The 25,229-nt window shown below is 38.7% G+C and overlaps 1 protein-coding gene across 1 annotated transcript in view; it reads left to right on the plus strand.

Annotated features, from left to right (window-relative positions):
• Positions 1 to 25,229, plus strand: part of CRYBG3 (crystallin beta-gamma domain containing 3) — a 126,362-nt gene that overhangs the window by 79,967 nt on the left and 21,166 nt on the right. The window contains exons 13-17 of the mRNA XM_027555158.1: positions 3,204 to 3,346; positions 3,447 to 3,573; positions 4,481 to 4,513; positions 10,223 to 10,335; positions 15,176 to 15,302. Of these exons, the coding sequence (XP_027410959.1) occupies positions 3,204 to 3,346; positions 3,447 to 3,573; positions 4,481 to 4,513; positions 10,223 to 10,335; positions 15,176 to 15,302 (543 nt within the window). The remainder of the gene's footprint in view (positions 1 to 3,203; positions 3,347 to 3,446; positions 3,574 to 4,480; positions 4,514 to 10,222; positions 10,336 to 15,175; positions 15,303 to 25,229) is intronic.

Raw genomic sequence — 25,229 nt, forward strand, 5'->3', positions numbered from 1 at the left:
CCTTGGCCACATCTCTGGGCATGGGAGCCAGAGCAGGAAGGACAGAGACTCCAGCCATGTGAGTATATTTATTTGTGAACCCGTGGACTGCCAGCACTTGTACTTGGCACCAGGTCCTGTGACAGTAAAGCCCTCCTTCTCTGCTCAGCCCCAGGCTGCATCATGGCCCAATGGCCTGTGCCTCCGGCCTGCTTCCCAGCTTACCCTCCTCATGGCTGCCAGTCTCCCACAACCCATGCCATAGGATTCATCAAATCAATGCTCAAGTAAACGTCACACCATAACACAAGTGGTTTCTCAATGAAAAGCACAATCACAGCACATGTTCCCATTTTACTCCAGCGTGATGCAGTGGCCCATAGAATACCTCAGTTTATCTCTGCTCCCCTATAACCCTAACAGGGAGTAGAGAACAGTGGTAGGGGCAGACAAGGTAAAAGCAGAGGTGGGTCATCGCAGAGTCACAAGAGTAGCGGGGGAGAGGTCTGTGTGTGAGAGCTGCTGAAGGCCTGCCCATCGTGGTTGGGCCTGACTTGGTTGGCAGCTGTTGATACCAGTTCCTGACTAGGACCCAGATGGCCACCTTCAGTTGTCATCACCACACTGTATCCTCAAAACCACCTGGAACTAGGTATGTACTTTCAGGTTGTAAGAAACAGAGGCAAGTTCATGTTCCTTGGGTGATGGAAGTTTATTTTGTTAATATAAACAAGTTTGTTGATATGGCACCCAGGCTGTAAAATTTCATCAGGGAGGCTTGTCCTGGGCAAGCAAATCTCTGTTGTTGTTTAGTTGCGAAGTTGTGTGCAAATTTTTGTGACCTCATAGACTGCAGCCCACCAGGCTCCTCTGTCCATGAGATTTCCCAGGCAAGAATACTGGAGTGGGTTGCCATTTCCTTCTCCAGGAGATCTTCCCAACCCAGGGATCAAGCCCATGTCTCCTGCATTGGCAGGTGGGTTCTCTACCACTGAGCCACGAAGGAACCCACGAAATCTCTAATAGGATGTTCGAGCCTTGATTTAATATATGTATATTCTAGGTTTATATTTGGAAAATTCCAGATCTATGTCTATAATGAGATACAGAAATATGAATATGTGTATATGTGTATGCTGCTGCTGCTGCTGCTAAGTCGCTTCAGTCATGTCCGACTCTGTGCGACCCCATAGACGGCAGCCCACCAGGCTCCCCCGTCCCTGGGATTCTCAAGTACATGCATACATATATACACATATATATGTAAAATCAGGATTTAAAGAAGCTCAAAAAGATAAGTGCACGTGTTTGAAAAGTATTCTATTAATAAGATGAGGGATAGATGGTGGGAATCATAAAGACTAAATTCACCTAGCTTCCACATTTTTAAGATGTAAAAGTAATGAAGGTGACAGGTGTTCTCAGGTTCCACATGTTTACTCTCAAGGAGGAATTGAAAACCCAAATATGGCTTAGAAAATATAATAAAAATTTCTCGTAAAAAGCCTTTATCTTTTTTCCTGAAGTTTCAAATGAAATTTGACCCAGCTGTGTCAGCAGTTTTTAAAATCCAGTTGACATGTTAAGTTGTAAGTGCAAGAGAATTATTTTTTCAAATGTATTTTCTTTCTCCTCATAGATGCTTTGTTTTTATTGGATACTGTTTTGCTTGTTCATGTAAAATGAATGTTTGTCCTGGAAATCTTAGATTGTAATAATAATAATCATAATGAGAAATTTGATAGTGTTTGAGATATATAGAAGCTGATAACATTTTTCTGTAGGTCTAAAACTTTAGCTACAAACAATGAAATAATAGGCAGAAATAAAGAGTTTTTATTTTTTTAATGCATTCTGTATTTTCCAGTTAAAAATACACCTATTTGAAATTTTGAAAAAATATAGGGTAAAATTTTTCAACTTCTGGACCCAAAGGTAACCACTCTTGGTTTTTCTTTTTTTTTCTTCTATCCTTTTTTAAATGAAAAGTTGAGGGTTTTGTGAGAACTTATAATCTTACCAAGCTTTTAAGTTTTAGTTTTTGTCCTACTCTTTTATCCTTACATTTATATCTGACAATGATTAAGAGTTTAGAATAGACAAACAGATTTACACTCAAATTCAATTCTCTGCCCCTCAATAGCTGTGATATATCGGAATTGCCTCAATTTTGTCAGCTGTAAAATAGGAGTGATAGTAAAATAATCACATCAGAAATAAGGCATGTAAAGCTCTTGGCAGAAGTGAGTATGTGATATATTTTTAACTGTTAACTTGTTAAAAACTCTCCTTAATTGTATTTATTCCATCAAGCAGTGGATGTTTAAAGGTTTGTGTTTGTAAATCTTTTGGACATTTATACTGTTCACAGCTTTTCACTATGATAAATAATTCATCTTTGCATATAAATGAACTGTCATTTAGTTTTAGGAAACAAGAAAAAAGGAATATCACACTCAAAGAACAAACAATTTCAGGTTTTTAAATATATGTCTAAATTGTTTTCCAGAATAGCTGCAGAACGTATATTTCCACCAGGGACATTCCCTGATAAAACTGGTCTTTTAGATATTTCTTGACTTAAAAAGTGAAACTGTATCTGTTTTAATTTGAATTGCTTTATTCTTGTAGTGAAGTTAGACATTTGTTTGTTTTTAACATTAGTCTTTTTTGTGAATAATGTTTATTTTGTGAATTCCGTGTCAAGTTGGGTATTATAATTTTTCTGTTATTTTTAAGTATTCTGTCTGACTACATGGAGATGTTGTCCTCTGATTTTAATTTTTATAAAACATTTTTTTTTCAAGCAAATTTCATTTATTCTGTTATATTTAAACTCATAAAATCCTCTCCCACGATACCCACAGTACATTGTATGTTTACTTTCTGTTTCAGGTGGCTTTTGCTCTTTAGGCACAAGTTAGACTTGAGTTTCCTTTATAATTACTGTTATATATGATAGTCTGTAAGTCCCAGCAATTTACTGACTGTGAACTAACTTCTAGTTTCATAAAATTGTATTTCCCTGCCTAAAGTAAATTCAGACTTATGTTTTCTTTAAACTGTTTAGGAGTAATGCCTATTAAAATTGTTTTCAGTGCCATTTAAAATTCTTCCTGAAGTTGTGTGAAAATTATCCCCAAAGCATGTGAAAATTGCTAAGATACAGCAAGCCATAAAACAAAATGCCTGTGTTCTCTTAACTTTCCTCTTCTTCTTTTTAGAATTTCATAGAATCTTCAATCACACTGTTTGAATCTGATCTGGAAAGTGGGAAGTTTATTGACATTACAAATCAGGAAATTTCTGACTTAGAAGAAATTGGCTTTGGCAGTGAAACAAGGTCCATTCACGTTAAAAGTGGCGTGTAAGTTGACTCGTAGGAATCATGAGCTTCTTTGGTGTTTAAATTGTTGGTTGCTCAATTCTGTGTCACCTCTGTTCTTTCTCTTTTTTATCCTACTTAGATGGGTTGCCTACCAGCAGAAGTTCTTCTGTGGAGAACAGTACATTTTAGAGAAAGGGAAATACAAGTGCTTTTTTGACTGGGGAGGATCAAATAATACAATCATGTCAATACGACCCATCCAGTTGGTGAGTTAAATATGAACATAGCCAGTGGCATGTAATGGCATACAGTTGAATGTGTAGAACAGGTTTTAAAAAAGTGGGACTGTTGGAGTATGTTGTTAGGTATCTATAGAGAAAATGAAACAGCATATGAATTTCTGTAGACTCCATAGAGAGCTAGTAGGTAGTATTAGCACCTCCGTGATTAGGAACTCTTGTCATTTGATCAGTTCATTCTTCCAGTAGCGTGTATTTAGTGCCTTTGACATGTCAGACAGGACTGATCACTGGAGATAAAAGATGAATAAGCCTGCCCGGATGGGTCTCTGTGTCTCTTAGAGGAGACAGACAGTTATTATGCACTATTACTTACAGTATGACTAGTGAGAAAATGAAGTGTGTAGGCAGGTGTAAGCAGTGCTGAGGGACTGGGGCTCTGGGGACCATGCCAGACTTCAAGAAGAGATGCATTGAGTGATGTCTAAGAGGATAAAAGCAATCTTTCCAGAAAAGGAAGTGGAGCAGAAAAGGCAGTTCAAAAAGAAGGAATCATCTCCACATGTGCAAAGTTACAAAGTTATGAAAGAGTGTGGCCAGTGTGGATAATAACAAGCACTGCAGAACAGTAAGGGTACCCATGAGATAGTGATGGGAGAGAAGTATGGGAAGTTCAGGGTCTGTCTTTCTAATGGACACTGGGGTACATTTTTCTTTTAGATCAAAATGAATATTACTCAAAATGAATTAGTAATAAATATTAAGGTTATTATAAACTAATTTAGTAGATTATTTGAGGGTCCTTACCAGTGCAAAGAATCTAGTAAATTGGTCAGATCATATACTTTGTTTTCCAAAGGATATTTTCAGCACTTTCAAAGACAACTAAGAATATACGATTATAATTCTTAAAATGTTTTTATATATGTTTCAGGAACCACTTGGGATAAATGAGCCTCCACATTTGGTATGTTTAAAAATATTCTTAACTTATAATTGTTAAAAATTGCTTACTAAATATGCGTGCCCTTTCTCTCAAGTCTGCCTCTTTCCCTCAGATAACTTGTATGTGTCTGCATGGCAGTGCAGTTCATATTGTACTAGGAACTTGTGGGCACCAGTGTGCTCATCCTTGTTACTGACCACATTGGCCTGGGTTTGTCACCGTCCTTTGTTTTTCTTCTACTAGACCTTCAGCACTGACCACTTTGGGTTCGTCTCAGATCTCTGCCACTCTTTTTTTCCTGTTGCCCATCCATCCTTCAACATCACATTCTTAATCAGCATAGTATGTTACACTGTCCTGTGGAGGAGCAAACTTACCATGGAGAGATGGCATGCTTATTATGTAAATGTATTTCTAAACCCTAAGTCACAAATTTCTTAAAAGCACTGGTAAAACTGCAACCCTGCTTCTTTATTTCTAGTATGTTAATGGTTTGAAGGATTGGGTAATACTCTGGAGCCTAATATTTGTTTATTATCCATTGAGAGCTAGAAATTGTGTTTACTTACTGCTTCCAATAACTCTGTGAGGTCAGGATTTATCTCATTTATTCATGAGAAAAAACAAGATTTAGAATTCAAGTGAGCATCATTTCACACAGCCCAAGGTCACAAAAGAGGCACTTTTTGTATCTAATTCCAAGACTTTACATCAAAGAAAAACATATCTTGGTACAAGCAGTACAACCATATAAGAAAGGGGGTAAAATGCAGTGCTTCCTCTGTCTCATTTAAAATAACAAATTTAGAAAAATTTCTTCAAAAAGCCAAAAAGAATGATTGGTTCTAAGTATTTGACATTTGCTAGTTTTACATAATGTTGAATCTTTTTCTCTGTGTACATTTTGCACGTTCCTGTCAGTGTTTATATATCTCAAATCAGCTTAGTTTAAGCCATGTTTCTCTTCACCATGTTTTCAGGTTTTATTATTTTCTGATTAGCTCAGGCCCCTTGGGAACATTTCCTCTCTGAATATAACTCAGTTTCTGGAGACACTTCCTGCCAGATCTTTATTTTGAATCTTAGAAAACTCCAACCATGGACTTTCAAAGCACTTTTTTTTCCACATGAATCAATGTAACATGAGTAGATAAAAGAGATAAAACTGGGATAATTCCAAGCTGCACATTCTCTAAGTTTTAAGTGCAGATAAAAAAATCACATTCTTTTAAGCTCTGTTTCTCCCCTTCCTCCTCCATTCCCTTTTTTTTTTTTTTTAAATGAACTTCCTTGTTTGGGACAGATTGCTCAGAGGATTTTCTTTATAGTATTTCCAGTCCAACTTGAAGAAAAAGGAAGCAGCCGCAAACACCCAGTGAAATTGGCCCCGTTTATTTTCTGAATATGGTTCAACCACTGCCTTGTGAAATAAAGGTCCTGACAAGTGTATGACAGCTGGACATTTGGTAACAAGCAGACAAAGCTGCCTTATTTACCCAGTATCAAAGCTCTTATTATTTCCACTGGACCAGATTTTCAGAAAGTTTAGCTTGTTTTCAGTTACCCAAATGAAAACAAGCGGATCTTGGCTGATAGTCTGGTTCCTTTCATTAACGATAAAGTTATTTTCTCCTTCACAAGTAGTTGTGATAGTCAGGTTGACAGTGGTAGAGGCTGTGTTTATATGGGGTAGTTATTTTTCTCTGTCTGAGGAATAAGAAGGAAGTTACATCTCCAGTTCAAATAACAGAGGGAATTCTTAACATGCTGGTGATTTGAAAGTAAACCTCAAGTCACCTGAGAAGCAAAAAGCCAAAAAGTACGTGTGTAGAGATTTACGCTAGTAAAAATACCGTTGCCGATGTGGAAGCATAGGATGATGATATATGTCTTATCTGAGACACAGAATACCTCCTTTTATTGAGAAGATTGTTTTTTACCTGTGACTGAAGGTTGATTCACCAGGTCTGATTGCCAGCTTACAATATATGATACAAGAACAGGATCATTATAGAGTTCTTCATAATTAGCAAATGGCATTTTATTTTTATTTTTCCCAGACCAAAGAAAAATAGAATGTGAATTATGTTCATGATGTCCTCGTCTCTCTCTTTTCACAAGTCCGGAATATCTGCACTCTCACTAGATTAACTCATATAAAAGTGAGTTTTGTTTCCAGTGAGATTGTATTCCAGGCCTCCATTCTCTAGAAATTCTGTTTTCTCCCCTGTGACCCAACTAAGGACCTTTCTTTTCTGGGATCTTTTTCAAGTCCATTTGCAGTATAGTTATAAATTTGAATTTCTTTAAATATTGAGCCTCCGTTCCATTTTATATGTGATTCTAGCTCAGAAAAAGCAACTTGAGTATTTTCTTGTATTGGATAATTCAGCCAGATTGAATTCTCAAGAGATCACAGGCCCTTTAACAGTGGTGGTTACTGTTACCATGTATGGAAGATAAGAAAAAAATAATTCTAGTCAAGTCAAATATTAGTAAGATTCAAGAGCAGTATAGGAAAACATTGGGGGGGGGGGGTACTAAGACCAGATAGTTTTATTTATTCAAATGCTAAAATAATTTCTCTGAGAATACTCTGTCTTGTCTAAATGAGATATTCTGCAGTCCATGGTGTCACAGAGAGTCAGACATGACTAGTGACTGAAGAACAACAATAAGAACAACATGACCAGATCCTTTTTATCGACTCCAGAGGCCAGAAATACTCAGGAAGTAGTACTTATCTAAGTAAAGAAAGCTCCTCTGAGTAAACAGGGAAGTAAAATCACTATAGAATCTGCAGTTGATATGAGAAGTACATAGCGCTGCAATATGAGACAATGTGATGTAATGGAAGAGTGGAAACAAAGACTTTTTCTCTTTAACGTCCAGTACGTTTACTTGCAGGAAGTCCACAGGGCTGCAGAACATCTCATTTAGATAGGATAGAGTGTTCTCAGTTGAATTATTTTAGCATTGGAATAAATAAAACTACATTCAAAAATTATTCTGATATTATGAAATAAATTAACAGAGCACAACTTCCTTTGTTCAGTAATTAAGTTCTTGAGGTTTTAGTTTGTCATACTGAAGAACAATTACATTTGTTTATGTGTATTATAAATGAAAAATACATAGTAAAAGAGAAAGGATTTCTACAAAATTTTCATCATAAAGGGGTGATAATATCTACTTCAAAGCGTAGTTCTAAAGAAGACACCAGACAGTATATGTGAAAAGGCACTTGGAAACCACTGCTACACTGCTGCTTTTTTCCTCTGTGCACTTGCATTTGGGGCTGGTAGGCACGGAACCGTGCTTACATGGCACGGAACCGTGCTTACATGGCACGGAAGGATGGGTGTAATTAGAAACAACTCATTTCTTGTTCATCTGACTATTCATCTGTGTTCTATGCCACATATCTGAGTTGTTTTGTATATTTATTCTCCATTAACCAGAAAAGGAAACCAAAATAGTGACTCATCCAGCTAGCTCTTCACAGGACTTATTTTTCACCAGGACACTGCCACTTAATTTCACCCAGTATGTGCTTAGTCACTCAGTTGTGTCCGACTCTTTGCAACCCCATGAAGTAGCCCACCAGGCTCCTCCGTTCATGGGATTCACCAGGCAAGAATACTGGAGTGGGTTGCCATTTCCTTCTCCAACCCAGTATAAAAACCACAGATTAATTATTATAATTAGAAGTCACTGAGTTGGTTTCTGTGCGTCCATCCTCAGAACATTATTATGACGAGAATTATTCTATTCTGAGGCATTTGTGAGGTAGTTAAAATGAGGTGTTACTTTTCTGGGGTTGGACACATCTTAAGTGAATCATATCTCATTTAGGGGATAAAAATAAATTCAAATCAGTATTAAGTCCTTTTTTTTTGGTTTTCATAAAGAGTATTTTAACTATTTGAGTCAAAATAAATCTTTATGACAGACTCTGTATGAGAGTGACAGAGACAGAAAATTTTAATGCTTCTGGGTGTGAAGACTAAGACTAAAAAGTAGAAGCAGTTATAACATATACTATCTGAAATATGATTAACGTGCATCATAAGTTGTCCAGGATTTGACATTTCATGGCTTCATGGTAAAATATTGAAGTGTAAATCTTAAACTCAGCAATATGAATATAATTAATTCAACAAACTGGGAATACATGCAATGAATCAGACAGCCGTGATCTCTATCCTCATGTGCCTTTTCTGATTGTTATTGTAAATAAAGATAATTTTTGCTTGTAGGAGAAATCACTCCACATTTTGAAGAGTTGAACGTGATTTACTTTTTAGCTTCACGTTCTACAAACCTTTAAGTTAAAAAGCATCATCTGAAAAACCACCAACTGAAATCCTTATCAAGGAATCCAGGGCAGTTTGCCTGGACATGTAGAACTGTGCATATACAGGGAAGCATTCCAGAGGTCTGTATTGTCTTGGACTTGCTTTTGCCTTTTCCTACCAAAGGCCTGTGGTAGGAACTTGACGGGTCATGCCTCCCTAAGGCTGGGAGTCCCTTGGTGTTTTAACACTCCAAATACAGCCTCGTTTCACATGAGGAAATCATATTGTATAAGGGGGAGTGGATTCTCAGCTTTCTGGCTTGGACTTGGCTTTGATATCAGACCAGGCAAGGTCAGAGCAGAATGAGATAGCCAAGGAACAGTTCCTCAGGGTTCAGAGACCATCCGTCCCTAAGAGGACCCTTGGGAAGATGAAGGAGGCGAGCATCCGCTGCTCAATGAAGCCTTGTTCTGGATGAAGCAGTGGCAGGAAAGAGGGTGGTGCTGCAGCTGCTTATTACGATGCATTCTCAGCTACAACACAGGCCTGTCAGTGCCGGGTGGATCTGTGGGCCGTGTTATTTCAAGGCTCCAGTGTATTATAAAATATTTATAGGCCTCATTAATTTTTTCTTACCTATTAGAGATCCAAGGCCACTGGCGTTGCAGATTATTATATCTCTGGTCTAAAGGGAATTATATTTGAGATTTCATGAATTTTCCTTGACATAAAGAACTAAAGCAAAAATGTAGTTAATAGTAATATAAGGCTGTAAGCTGTGCATTTAAGGTGTTCTATCAGTAGACTGAAGCCTGTAAGCTGAAATACATGGCACAACCATCTTTCTTTCTTCACTATAAATCTTGCACTAATCCCATCATTATTATCTTCTCTGCCATCTGCTCCTGGGGCCTCACAGGCATCCTCATGCTCATTTATGGGCACGCGCTCGTGCTTTCTCCTTCTCCCTTTTATTAACTGTGAATCAAGAAGGCTTGGGGAGAGAAAAGCCGTAGCCACCCCTCATACCAATCCAAACTGCCTTCATGTTTAGCACTAAATTGCTTCTTTTTTTTACACATGTTTTCTCATCACAGGAGATAATGATCACTTGATGCAATGGACAGGGACCAAATTTAGCAGAGGAGGGATTCTGATTTACTTCTACAGGTAGAATTGTTTTCTGGGCCTCCGTGCCCAGAATCGGGTGGTTTGAAATGATAAATAAATTGTGACATTTCTGACAAACACATAAGAAAAAAAAAATGAGTTTAAAGAGAATGTCTTCCTTCACACGGATTCCTTGTTAATAAATAAAACATGAGTCTAGTATTTTTCTGAATTTTTATATGTACATGAGACTAAAATGTTTTCATTTGCTTCTGTGATGATATCAAACAGCTGTTATCTGTTTGTTGTGTTGCTCTTGTAGCTCAAAGCTTTCAGTAAACCAGGGTTCCAAGGTGAATGTATCGATTTCACAAAAGAAGTTTTGGACTTGACTTCATCATTCATGCCATGTTCTTTTAAAGTTCTTCGGGGTTGGTAAGTATGTCTATCAGCTGATCTCTGCTGTTGTTTAAATAAGTGAATTTCTTTTAAATTTATACAAATTTGACTTTCTCTTTTGAGTACTCAGTGAAAGAAAAAATTTTAATCATTTTAATCTTCCTTCACATGGATTCCTTGTTAATAAATAAAACATGAGTCTAGTATTTTGCTGAATTTTTATAAGTCAATTGCTAATTAGCCTATGCGAACTTTGCCCAGCTTGTGTTATGAGCCATTGTGAAAGAGAATGCTAAGTAGCCAACTCTGAGACAATTTTGCTGAATTGTTTTTCCTCATTGTTATCTTAGATTATTCCCTAACTATTTTGCATATTTATATTGTGTGTTTACTGAATAGTATACTAGAAAGCTATAAAAAGCATTTTTGTCCAGATAAGACATATTACTCCTAAATTTAAAAAAAAAAACAAAAACAACTTTGTATTTAAAGTATCCATTGTCCCCATTTCACAGTTGAAAATCCCTGATTCAGAGTTAGTTTCCCAAGGTCATGTATCACATGTCAGGGATTGCTTTGGCTACGTTTTTGTTGTTGTTTTAATTCTATGTCCTTCCAACTGTGGTAGCACACCGGACCTTTCTTACATGTATATGAGGCTATATGTGATTCTCAGTTTATATTCTAACAGATATTCTCTATGTATCATTTTTTTATTGTGGTACACTATATATAACATGAAGTTTACCATTTTAGCCATTTTGAAGTGTATATGTCTTTATAGTAGCATCTCTGTCAGACATCTACCTAATAACTCATCAAAGTCTCTTCTTCCTTCAAGATATCTTGGACTCATCAGTTCTCCTCCTCTTCTCTTGAACCGGTAGAGACAAGAGTCCTGTTTACCATTTGAGGAATTTCAGTCTCCTACTGAGCCACACTCTAGTGTCGTCTTATTTCCAGTGCTTACCACAAACCAATCAAAGCCCAATTATTTGTCCCAAAGTCCAGGTTAATATTTTTACTGCTCCTCTTTAAATCCCACAGTCGTTCTCTGATACCAGTCAGATCGAGATCAGGATTGATCTGAACCTTTCCAGGATTTACCATCCAAAAAAAAGTGTCACTTTCCGTATCCAAGCTCCATTCTATCTGCATACTAGCCCCCTTTCCTCCCATCTCTGGGCATTTACTCAGCTGTGTGTTTTCCTCCTTATGCCTCTGTACCAGGGGGGTCAGCAAGCTTTTTCTGCAGAAGACTAGGTACGAGATATTTTTAGCCTTCTGGGCCATAGAGGCTCTGTCCCAGCTACTCAGCACTGTAGCACAGAAGCAGGCACCAGCAACACATAAACAAGTAGGCTGTGTTTCAGTGAAACTCTGTTCATGGATGTTGAGCTTTGAATTGTATATAATATTCACATGTCACAAAATCTTTAATATTTTTTTAAACCATTTAAAAATGCAAAAACCAGTCTAAGCTTGTGAGCTATTGGAAAACTGGCAGTGGAGTGGATTTGGCCCACATGCTGTAGTTTACAGCTCTGCATCAAAGTGTCAAGTCAGTTTATTTCTCTCCCTTGGTTCTTGTGTGGCTGCAACAAAAATTTGGAACAAGGGACTAAAGGGTTTAAAACAGCAGACAAATTGCAGCTCAGTTCAGCTCAAGCAGACAGATCTTTTATTAGACAGACATTCCCAAGACGCGGAAGCAGGCCCACACCAAAGGAGTCATCGTCCTGATTCTTCTTGGCTTCCCCTTTTGTATACTTTCGTCTTCTTTTGGTTGTGCCCCGTGCGAAAGAGGGCTTGTACCCACCACCAATCAATGAAAGGGAATGCAAATGAGCAAACACTCAAGGCCAATTGACAGTTTCAACTTATATAACAGCAGGCTCTGTGTGTATGTCTTCCCATAATTAAATCTGTTATAGTCAGTTGTATATATGTGTAGAATATTTATGAACCCTTAATAGGCTCCTGGCTGCCTGAGGGTACTTGGGGAAGCCCCTGTGATTAGTTTGTATCCACTGTGTGCCCTGGACACATGTGCAAGAGTTGGAAAAATCTCTCTGGTTATTTTGTAGCATATCTGTGAACTCTCCCGGGTATGTCTGGGATGCTGTTCAGAGATCTTTGGCTAGGCCCACCCCTCTTTGCTCATACCTAACTTCCTCCCTAACAAAAGTGTATAGGTTTCAAGTGGATCTTGTCAGTGGATATTACTTGGTTGGCCTAAATGCTATGTTTAAAAAGTTTTTTCGTATCATTACTAAGATTTAGGATATTTTCCAGAAGAAACTATTTTTCACCTTCTGTTAAAGAAATCAGAAGATTTGGAAAATGAGGGAACATTCACCTTTGTTGATAATTATTAATAGCTGGCATCGAGTAGAGGCGTGTGTGCTCCCCAATGTACCATAGGATATAACGCCAGGTTTTTTTTTTCACCTGGTACACTGCTCATTTATATTTACCTACCTGGCCTCCTGCAGGGGTGTAAGTTCGTGAACCTTGCTTAGTACTCATCTGCATATATATTTTTAAAGTTCAGTCCATCTTCATTTCCTCTATTAACCTTCTCGACTAACCCTAAGTTAGGCTGTCTTTTTCCCATTCTGATTTCCAGTGATCCTCACTACTTTGAACCTCTTTGGATGTTACTGTGTTTATACTTACTTCCAAGAAGGATGTGAAAGTTTTTACAATATGAAAACACATCAAGTAGGACACAGTTGATGGAGAAGGAAATGGCAACCCACTCCAGTGTTCTTGCCTGGAGAATCTCAGGGACTGGGGAGCCTGGTGGGCTGCATAGTCCAGTCTATGGGGTCGCATAGAGTCGGACACGACTGAAGTGACTTAGCAGCAGCAGCAGCAGGACACAGTTGAATAGATTGGCTGCAGCTTTTTTGTGAGAAATCTATATACCAAGGGCCTGAAATAATTTTGTTCCTAGTATTCGATTCTGAGTTTCTAAGATAAATGAAAGTATTTTGCAAGGTAAGTTTTAATTTTGTGATAAAGCACTGAAGTTTTGGATTTTTTTTTCCCCCTTTGAGGCAAATATATTTTCCTGACACTGAAGTCTAGGATAGATTAGTCATCTGTATTGCTTCATGTTGGAAATATGTTATTTACTTACAAACAAATATATATTTTATATATATATATATATAGTGTGTGTATATATATATATATATATATATAATTTATGTATACATTTGTCCCTTGGTATCTGTGAGGAATTGGTTTCAGAAACCCCCACATATACCAAAATCCATGGATGCTCAAGTGCCTTCTGTAAAGTAGCTTAGTACAGTCAGGCCTTCGTATCTGTAGGTAGGAAACCAGAAGATATGGAGGGCTATCTACATACAAAATGTACATTTTACTTATATATTTTATTTATATTTATGTGCGATTTATTAAACAATAGTTTTAATAAGAGGATATAGGAACTATGGTGATTGCTTATGATTGCAAATGCTTTAGAGATCTGGATTTGAGCCCAGGTCATGACTTCCTATCTATGTAATCTTAAACAAATGGGACCATTTCTCTGAACCTCAGTTTCCTCCTCTGTGTGTTAGTCACTCTGTGGTGTCTGACTCTTTGTGACCCCATGGATTGTAGCCCACCAAGCTTCTCTGTCCACAGAATCCTCCTCTGTAACTGGGATAATAATAGTACCTACCTCAAAGGACTCTATTTATAAGAACTAAATAAAGCATGTAAGGGCTTAGCTGCATGCCCAACACATTGAAATTCTGTCATAAATATTGGCTATAAAATGGTAATTACAGAGACCTCCCTTGCATTCCAGTGGTAAGTCTTCACCTTCTAATAGAGGGATGTGGATTTGATCCCTGGTCAGGAAGCTAAGATCCCACATATCTCACTGCCAAAAAACCAAAACGTGAAACAGAAGCAATATTGTACCAAAGTCAATAATTTTAAAAAGTGGACCACATCAAAAAAAAAAAGAAAAAAAAAACCTTAAAAAATAAAATGCTTATCACATAGGAGACGTGGCAGTAAATTGTGTTATGGAGCATCTCTATGGATATCTGACGTTCAACTTGTCTAGCTATAGTACAGTTCTGGTGATCTTAAAATATAGGGCTAGAAGTTAAACTCACCAAAGCTAAAGTAGTAACAGTCAATATAATTTCTCCCTTGAGCTCCTTCTTGCCAAAATGCCATGTTTTAATGAAAATTTTGATGAGTGCCCTACTGAAGAGAATTTGCTGTGGAAGATTCTAAAGGATTCATTTCCTTTTAAAAATCTCTGCTAGCTATCAGCTGTGTAGATGTCAGGTTTTAAATACTTGTGTGTGATTTTAGGAGTCTAGCTTCTAACTCAGCCTAAACTGAGAGCAAGCTCATTATTAAATAAGGGTAAAAATTTTTATTCTCTCAAAAAGAACTTCTGATCTGTTGAAGCACTTAATAATTACTGTAATTTAATCCCAGGTTTTTATACTTAAAGCACCAAATTAAGTTAATGGTTAGCTTACAGCACATATCTTACCGTCAATTCTCAGCTGTCATTTAATAGGGGAATCCTGGGCAAATCACCTAATTTTTTTAATCCTTAGTTGTGTTGTCTATAAAAGTAAGGACATGTTTCTCCCTCATAAATTAATGAGTACACAGTAAAAGAACACACGCGGAGTACCCAGTGTGGCACATGGTAAGCAGTCAGTAAGTGATAGTGGTAGCTTTTTTCTTTTTAAATCTACTCGGACTATTTGCTGCTGATCAGCACCAGGACTTTTATATCCTACTCCTAGCCTGTTTCCCTCTGCATGATAATGAGTCCAACTGCCAACTGATACAGTTTCACTGGAAGTTTCCCTGCTTGTTTTTTCAGCTGGCTCCTGTATTACCAAGAGGGTGTTTCCACTAATCAGTGTGTGTTAGAAGAAGGCCTCTATGCCGACCTTACTTCCTGTGGCTGCCCAACATCTAGAGTCAAATCCCTGAAGCCCATTGACTACGTAAGTACTTTGCTGAATGCATATTTATAAGATGTTTTCTTGTCCTGTTTAATTACCATGAATGAGAATGTGAAGTTGGAAGACATGCTACAAAGGAAAAATATAAAAATTTAAGTAACTTGCTTGTAGATTATAAGGTTGAGATTTACTCATGAAATCCAACTAACCTAAGTTTGATACTTTTCTTCCTTTTTTTTTTTTTTTGAGTAGAATGCAAAACTTAGAAAGCCAACTAATATAGCCTTGAGCTTAAATGAATACTTTAACCACTTTGGGTGACATTGACAAGGTTACTTCATTTTCTCTTCTATAAAAGATAATAGTATCATGTTGGCCAAAATATTTGTTTGGGCTTTTCTGAAAGATGTTATGGGAAAAACCGTAACAAACTTTTTGGCCCACCCAATATTTTATACGGTCACTAGGATATTAAATGTGATGGTGCTTGTAAAATGCCTACCATTTGGTAAGCACTCAATAAGTGTTAGCTATTAGTATCATGGTTATAACTTTTAAAGCTAATAACCTGATCATTTCATCATTCTATTAGATAAGTCACATGACAGCTTGTTGGCTACTTAGGTTTACAGTGTTACTTTTAAGGCATGGACCTCCATTGGTATTGATTTTAAACCTTGTTTTGGGGAACTAGGGCTTTCCTGCCTACTGTGTGCAGAATTACCTGGGCCACCTTGGAGGGCTACATTTATAGAGTAAGTGGTTTCTCCTTTCTGTCATATTTACTCAGAATTTTAAGTGTGAGAAAAGCAGGATGACTACTCCGGGACATTCATTCTGTTCCTGGTTAGTGCTGTCTTTGCAGAGGAAGTGGTAAAGATCTGGAATATTTTCAAGGTGTCCAGCTAAGATGATTCCCTGAGAGCATTTGGTCAAAGCTGAGATTCATGCAGTGATGACTAGAAGCCCTCCATGGTGATGGCAGTGACTCAGACCTTTAATCAGAGCTAATTCCAGGAATGATGATCCTACTCAGGATCCTGATCCCAGCCTCAACAGCATCATCTTCTTTCACAGGACATTCCTGGAGAGAATATTTGTGGTATCAGGCTAAGAATAGAGTCTTGGCAGAGGTACAGGAATAAAAATAGAGTCCCGATCTCTCTCAGTGGCCCTTAGACACCAACTCAGAAAGACTAAGTGGCTACTGATGCTTCTTGTTTATTGCAGGAGAACTGGTTTAAAAAAAAAAAAAAAAATGTGTTTTGGTGAGTCTAAGTATTGATAAGGTTGAAAAAAGCTTTGGAAAGTAGTCTGCATTTACTGGGAAAGGAACTTTATTAGCATATTTTTGTCATCAAACTAGCAGACAGATGCTTAGATGCTTCAAATGAATGGAATTACTATTTTTCTTTGAGGAGTCACATTTCTTATTTCTCATTTCCACATTCATGAAGTCAAAAATGAAAAAATTAGGAGCAAAAACCTACAGAATGTTTCTGTGTAAACTGAAATGTGCCGTTGCATGTCCCTGGTTTGGTCCTGTGGGATACAGCAGTGTTGGTGAAGGTGCCCCTTGGAGAGGACTTGTGAGCTATAGCCGTTTCACTCCAAGAACTGATTAAAGAGTATATTCAGTTCATGTAAAGAGAACATTAACCTTTCTTAATGCCTTTACCAGATATGTTTTGAATCTTTGAAAAGTCTTTTTTTTGGTCTGCATTTTTGAATCATTGTGTGTACTATATTTTTTAATTAATTAATTTTTGGCTTTTTGGGTCTTCATTGCTGTGCAGCTTTCTCTAGTTGAGATAAGCAGAGGCTAGTCTCCAGTTGCAGTGCTCAGGCTTCTTACTGCAGCGGCTTGTCTTATTGTGGAGCACAGGTTCTAGGGCATGCAGGTTTCTGTAGCTGTGGCTCATGTGGGCTCTAGTGCACTGGCTCAATACTTGTGGTCGATGAGCTTAGCTGCCCCTTGACATATAGAATCTTCCCAGACAGGGATCAAACCCTTGTCCCCTGCATTGGCAGGCACGTTTCTAACCACTGGACCACCAGGGAAGTCCTGAAAGGGCTTTGTTCAAGACATGTTTAGGCAGTAGGTTTAGTGGCGAAATATGAGGTTGGGCATTCCAGTAAAGACCTGCAAATTGACCAGGAGTCAGCCTCAACAGGTAACATTTCCTTGGTGATGTCAGCCATGCTTCACCCTGGTAGCCCTGAAACCCTAAGTTGATCAGACCTAGGAGACTGACAGGTAAACCAGAAGGCCAACCTGGTGATTTGTAGTTGTTGTTCAGTCATTCATTTGTGTCCAACTCTTTGCGACCCCATGGACTGCAGCACGTCAGTCTTTCCTGTCTTTCACCATCCCCCAGAGCTTGCTCAAACTCATGTCCATTGAGTCAGTGATGCGATCCAACCATCTTGTCCTCTGTTGTCCCCATCTCCTCCTGCCTTCAGTCTTTCCTAGCATTAGGCTCTTTTCTAATGAGTTGGCTCTTTGCATCAGGTGGCTAAAGTACTAGACCTTCAGCTTCAGCATCAGTCCTTCCAATGCATATTCAGGACTGATTTCCTTTAGGATTGACTGATTTGATCTCCTTGCTGTCGAAGGGACTCTCAAGAATCTTCTCCAGCACCACAGTTCAAAACCATTAATTCTTTAGCACTCAGCTTTCTTTATAGTCCAACTCTCACATCCATAGACTACTGGAAAAACCATAGCTTTGACTCGATGGACCTTTGTCGGCAAAGCAATGTCTCTGCTTTTTAATATGCTGTCTAGGTTGGTCATAGCTTTAGGTAGATTGTAATGACTGAAATACTTGGGAATTCTGTCCTGAGCATTTTCTGCTTTTTTGGAAGAATCCAGGAAATGGAATTAGTCATCAGAAGATTTAAGATTCGGGTAAAATGAGGTAAATGTCTTTAAGAGTAGTTTACCTGAGCTAGCTAACATGACCCACAGAAGAGGCTCCTCTCCTAGTTGTTAGCATTCTCGAGACACTGTGTATCCTTCCTTTGGAAAATTTTAGATGCACTTTATCTATCCTGCTTTTCTGATTACTTTCACAGCCCCTCTCCCCCCTCTATGTTCCTACTTAGGTATTGATATGCCTTTTCGTATAGATTGGTTAATATTGCTGCCTATGCCACAGTCAGTGTAATTCTGGATTCATTTGGGGAAATGTTACATCCAGTTGAGTTGACTTTAGGATTGACTGATTTGATCTCCTTGCAGTCCAATACATATATATGAGCTCATGTTTTGATTTTGCTTGTATTAGTTAAAACTGCAGAGTTTTATGAGGGTGTTGCTTGTAGTTGGCATTCCCAGACATGCTGTGACTTAGTGCTCAAGTGTCATAATAGTATGATATTGAAGAATCTTAATACTTCATATAAGATCAGTGTGTCTTGCAAATGACAGTTTGCTCCAGGCTGAATTATATCTGTGCAGACATATGTTACCTTCTAGAGGCCCATGAATGCATAATTTTCAGTCACTTTTTACAGTGAAAGAAGTGGCAAGCATAGAGTTCTGCTTTTCACTAGTGTGGCCTTGTACAGATCACTTATTTTGACCTCAGTTAACTCACCTGTAAAGAAACTGTTAGAACAGGTATTTTTTAAATCTTTGACAGCCTCCAGTTCAACAGAATAAATATCCAGGGCATATTTCTAATTGGACATGAAAAACATTGTGTCCAGCCTTAGGATTCACATGGTCTGAGGGAATAAGATGGTAGGTTAGTTTTCAATAAGGTTATGCCATAAAACTGGGTTGGGAAGATGCCCTGGAGTAGGAAATGGCAACCCATTCCAGTATTCTTGCCTGGAAAATTCCATGGATAGGGGAGCCTGGCAGGCTACCATCCATGGGGTCACAAAGAGTCAGACATGACTGAGGATACACAATAGCAAAAACAATGCCATGTAACAGTCCCCAAAACAGTTGATGAGGAGCTAAGAGGTGGATGGGGAACTTAAGTAAACTGTTTTAATTATTGGTCTAGCAGTGTGTGAGGTAACCTGCTCTTGTTTTGTTTCCATGGGAGCAGCAGTCTTCTCATTACTACTTCTTCAGTGTCTCCATGGTGGCCTGGCATGGAAGTTGGCCTCCTTTGAAGTATAATCCAATCCTGGCAGCTATAAGCAGGCAAAGCAAAAGAAACATTGCAACATTAGGTTGTAGAAAAAGTTTAAATGAAATTTATGGCTGTGATGACATAAATGATCTTAAAAGGTAGAATAAGAATTGGCGAGGCAGTAATTCATTCTGTGTGAGAGTAATGAATAAGGGGTACAGCTATAAATAGAAGAAGACTGTAAATCCAGCCACAGATTAAAGGAAGCAATGACTTTGTCAAGTGTGAAAGAGTCTGGTTACTATAAAATTTTCAGATGAACTCATGTATAGTTAATAGCAGTAACAACTGTGTGCATTTTGAAAATGAAGGCCAACAGAAGCCGACAGTAAACATCACACTTCCAAGTGAGATGCCAGAAGCGTTTCCTTTTAAATTTAGGAGGAAGACAATGGCCTCTACTATCACCACTTTGATTCAATATCATTTTGCAATCTTAGACACTTTAATAAGATTAAAACCAAAAAAGATATAAAGGAAGAAACAAAATTGTCAAGACTTTCCACAGATAAGCTATTAGGATTAATATGAATTCTTTAAAAGTAGCTGGATACAAGATTAATAGCAATTAAAATATAGGATACTTGGGAATAAATCTAACATAATGCCAGTACATCCTTTATGAGGAAAATGGTAAAAACTTTCTTGAAGGACATAAAAGATGGAGAGAGATTTTTTAGATGAAAATACTCAATATTGTAAATATTTTGGTCTTCCCCAAATTTGTAAAATTTGGAGCAAAATGCTTACAGAATCTTTGGTCTTCTGCGAGGAGGAGGGTGAAGGTAAAACATGACGGACTCATTCTAAAATTAATCTGGAAAAGATAGGGGTTCAAAATAGCCAAGATTAATTTTAAGAACAATAGGCAGGATCATTTATTTGTCCTACCAAATATATATATATTGCATTATTCATCAGTAATAGTTAAGATAATATAGGTGCAAGGAGAGGCCAATTAAAGAGTGAAATAGGAAAGCATAGAAACTGACTTGCATGAATAATGGAATTTGGTAGGTGACAGGAATAGCATTTCAATGGGGCTATTATGAAAGACAGTTGGCCCTTTATATGGAAAAAAATACAGTTTGAATCTTGCTCTATTCCAAACACCAAAAATAAGTTCCAGGTGGATTAATGGCAACCTAAATGTGAAAACAAACCTGAATGAAATGTACAATGCAGGGAATATAGTCAGCAATCAGGTAGCTTCTTTATATGGTGACAGTTGACAACTTGACCATATGGTGATAGTTTTGAAATGTATAGAAATATTGAATCACTATATTGTGCACCAGGAACTAACATAGTGTTGTAGATCAGTTATACTTCAAAAACAAACAAGCTCATAGAAAAAGAGATCAGACTTGTGGTTACCAGAGGATTGTGTATGTGTGCGCTCAGTTGCTCAGTCATGTCCAACTCTTCGTGACTCTATGGACTGTAGCCTGCCAAGCTTCTCTGTCCATGGGATTTTCCAGGCAAGAATACTGGAATGGGTTGCCATTTCCTCCTCTAGGGATCTTCCTGATCCAGGGATTGAACCCAAGTCTCCTGTGTCCCCTGCATTGGCAGGAGGATTCTTTGCTACTAAGCCACTTCAGAAGCCCCTACCAGAGGAAAGGGGAGGAGTAATTGGATGGAGGGAAGAGGCACAAGCTGGAATCAGGATTGCCGGGAAGAATATCAATAACCTCAGATATGCAGATGACACTACCCTTATGACAGAAAGTGAAGAAGAACTCAAGAGCAGTCCATTCTGAAGGAGATCAGCCCTGGGATTTCTTTGGAAGGAATGATGCTAAAGCTGAAACTCCAGTACTTTGGCCACCTCATATGAAGGGCTGACTCATTGGAAAAGACTCTGATGCTGGGAGGGATTGGGGGAAGGAGGAGAAGGGGACGACAGAGGATGAGATGGCTGGATGGCATCACTGACTCGATGGACGTGAGTCTGAGTGAACTCCGGGAGATGGTGATGGACAGGCCTGGCGTGCTGCAATTCATGGGGTCGAAAAGAGTCGGACACGACTGAGCGACTGGTCTGATCTGATCTGATGGTTTTTGCAGTGGTCATGTATGGATGTGAGAGTTGGACTATAAAGAAAGCTGAGTGCTGAAGAACTGATGCTTCTGAACTGTGGTGTTGGAGAAGACTTGAGAGTCCCTTGGACTGCAAGGAGATCCAACCAGTCCATCCTAGAGGAGATCAGTCCTGGGTGTTTATTGTAAGGACTGATACTGAAGCTGAAACTCCAATACCTTGGCCACCTGATCTGAAGAGCTGACTCGTGTGAAAAGACCCTGATGCTGGGAGGGATTGAGGACAGGAGGAGAAGGGGATAACAGAGGATGAGATGGTTGGATGGCATCACCGACTCAATGGACATGAGTTTGGGTAAACTCCGGGAGTTGGTGATGGACAGGGAGGCCTGTGCTGTGGTCCATGGGGTTGCAAAGAGTTGGACATGACTGAGTGACTGAGCTGAACTGAACTGAGCCAAAAGATACAAGCTTCTAGTTCTAAGATAGATAAATACTAACAATGTAATGCTGCTGCTGCTGCTGCTGCTGCTGCTAAGTCGCGTCAGTTGTGTCCGACTCTGTGCGACCCCATAGATGGCAGCCCACCATGCTCTGCCATCCCTGGGATTCTTCAGGCAAGAACACTGGAATGGGTTGCCATTTCCTTCTCCAATGTATGAAAGTGAAAAGTAAAAGTGAAGTCGCTCAGTCATGTCTGACTCTTTGGGACCCCATGGACTGTAGCCCACTAGGCTCCTCCATCCATGGGATTTTCCAGGCAAGAGTACTGGAGTGGGGTGCCATTGCCTTCTCCAAACAATGTAATGCATAATATGATAAATATAATAAACAGTGCTCTATGTTATACATGAAAGTTGTTAAGGAAGTAAATCCTAACAGTTCTCATCATGAGGAAGACTTATTTTTCCTGTTTTGTATCTATATGAGATGATGAGTATTCACTAAACTTACTGTGGTAATCGTTTCACAGTGTATGTAGGTCAAATCATTTTGTCATACACCTTAAAACTATACAGTGCTGTGCTGTGCTTAGTCATGTCCAACTCTGCAACCCTATGGACTGTAGCCTGCCAGGCTCCTCTGTCCATTGGGATTCTCCAGGCCAGAATACTGGAGTGGATTGGTTGCCATCCCGTCCTCCAGGGATCTTCCCACCCCAGGGAACAAACCCAGGTCTACCACATTGCAGGTGGATTCTTTACAGTCTGAGCCACTAGGGAAGCAGTACAGTGCTATGTGTCAATTATAGCTCAATAACATTGGAAGAAAAAAAAATTAGAAAATACAGGAGACTATGCTGATGACATTGGAGCAAGATAGATTTAAATGCAAAACGTACAAGTCAATAATAGGAGGGGTAAAAGGCGAGTGTATCAGTTTCCTGTTGCTGCTGTAACAAGTTCCCACAGACTTAGTGGTTTAAAGCAGCAGAAATGATCTAACAGTTTTGGAGATCAGAAATCTAAAATGGGCCTTTTGGGGGTAAAATTAGGGGTCAGTATGATTGCATTCCTTCTGGAGACACTAAGTAGATACTGTTTCGTTACCTTTTCCAGCTTCTAGAGGTCCCCAGCATTCCTTGGCCCTCTTTCATCTTCAGAGTGCATTACTTCACCCTCTGCTGTCTATCCTGTCTCTGACCCACCTGCCTTCTTCTTCTAAGGACCCATGTGATTATATTAAGCCTATATGGATAATCCAGACACATATCCCCACCTCTAGATTCTTAACTCATCACACCTGCAAAGTCCCTTTTTGCTGCATCAGATAACATATTCACTGGTCCCAGGGATTAGGGTGTAGACATTTTTTTGCATGGAGATGGGGGGACAATTTGGGCTTCCCAGGTGGCACTGACGGTAAAGAACCCACCTGCCAATGCAGGTTAGATGTAAGACATGCTGGTTCTATCCCTGGGTCAGGAAGATCCCCTGGATAAGGGAATAGTAATCCACTCCAGTATTCTTGCCTGGAGAATCCCAGGGACAGAGGAGCCTGGCAAGCTACAGTCCATAGGGTCGCACAGTCAGATATGACTGAAGTGACTTAGCATGGCACGGGAGGACAATTCTTAAGACTACCACAGCAAGCCACAGACTAGGAGAATATATTATAAGCTCCAAAGGTTTAATGTAGATATAAAAAGGACTCTTTCAAAATACTTGGGGGGAAAAAGGAAACCTTATTTAAAAAATCAGCACAGAATATGAGTAGGCAGTTCATAGATATGAGAAACATGGCTTAGGATGTAAAAAGCATATTCACTAGTGAGCAAGTAAATGCAAATTAAAACAGTAATTAGGTAGCATTTATTACCTTACTTCAGATACAAATATTGGAAGATCTGACAGCAGCAGAGTTTAGTCAGTGGCAGAGAAGTGGTATTATTTACATAAAACTACTGGAAGAAGAATCAATTGGGATGAGGGGAAAATAAGGATGTTTGTTGCAGCATTGATGGATGAAACAAACTAAGGCAGAAGCATTTAAGGAAATACAGTATAGTAGGTGAGGTTCATGTGTTACTATGGATATTACAGTAAGATCCATTTATATAAAGTTTAAAAACAAAGGATGTATAAGTGCTAGAAAGATTGACAACTTCAGCACAGTGGTTACCTCTAGGGAGCAGGGAGATTAAAATTCAGCTCTGCATGTTATGTTTTTCTTGTTTATGCAGTTTGATATAAATATAATAAAAGGTATTATTTCTGGGTACTAGATACATGGTCATCTAAATAGTATTTATTCTTTTTGAAATGTAGTATTTTTTTTTTTAAGGAAGAAGACCAGTTAGCAAGGTAGATTTGTGATGAAACTGATTTTCTAAGCCAAATCAAAGAGGCTTTGATAAGGTGGATTATGGTCCACTGGAGAAGAGTTTGGTTTGGGAGTCTGACAGACCATTTCTTGTTAGCTGAGTGACCCTGGGCATGTTTCTGACCACCCTGAGCCTCAGATTTCTTGTCTAATAAAATGAGGATTAAAGGAGCTAGTGCATGTGAAGGCTTTAGCACATGAAAGCACTCAATAGTACTATAATAGCTCATAGACAAGAATTAATATTTGTTGTGCAACACCAAAATTTGATAGACTAAGGTATTTATACGATTTTGTTTTATATAGACCAAACTTAGAAGATTTTGTATTAGAGTCTAATTAGAGACTTAGGAGCGTCTATTGAATTTGCACCACTGCAGATGATGCAAATGCCCTTTTGCCAGCACACTGTTGGGCATTTCTCTGGACTGAAACGGCATCTGAGGTGCACATGGTACGCACACACGTGCCGTGCACACTGCACACAGCACAGTGTATTATGCTTCCTGTCCTTGAGTTCAGTCCAGGTGTTCTTAGTGTTTCAGACATGGTTCATTTGGCAAAGATCAGGGTGAAGTGATGTTGTCGGGTAGGTATTTTTAAAATAAAATAACATGTTACATTTAGAGTCTATCCAGTTAGCATAATCCTGAGGTAATATCAACACCTTTCCCATACAAGCAGTGATTTGAAACTCAACTCTACAGTGCCAGTGTACAAGTCTGTATGGGTTGTTTTTTTTTTTTTTTTTTTTTGGGGGGGGGGGAGGCGGGGGTTGGTATGTAAATAAGTAAGCCTGTTTATTGTCCAAAGGAAAAGAGCCAGGATAAAGTGAAAGGTGGAAATGTCAGAGAGGGGAAGATAATCGATAGGGAGAGACAGGTGGTGGGACAGAAGAATTCCACTGGACTTGGCAATTAAAGATACCTGTAAGAGTGAAGATCTGGTTAAG

Source organism: Bos indicus x Bos taurus, chromosome 1 (genome assembly GCF_003369695.1).
Source record: "Bos indicus x Bos taurus breed Angus x Brahman F1 hybrid chromosome 1, Bos_hybrid_MaternalHap_v2.0, whole genome shotgun sequence".
Classification (NCBI taxonomy): domain Eukaryota; kingdom Metazoa; phylum Chordata; class Mammalia; order Artiodactyla; family Bovidae; genus Bos; species Bos indicus x Bos taurus.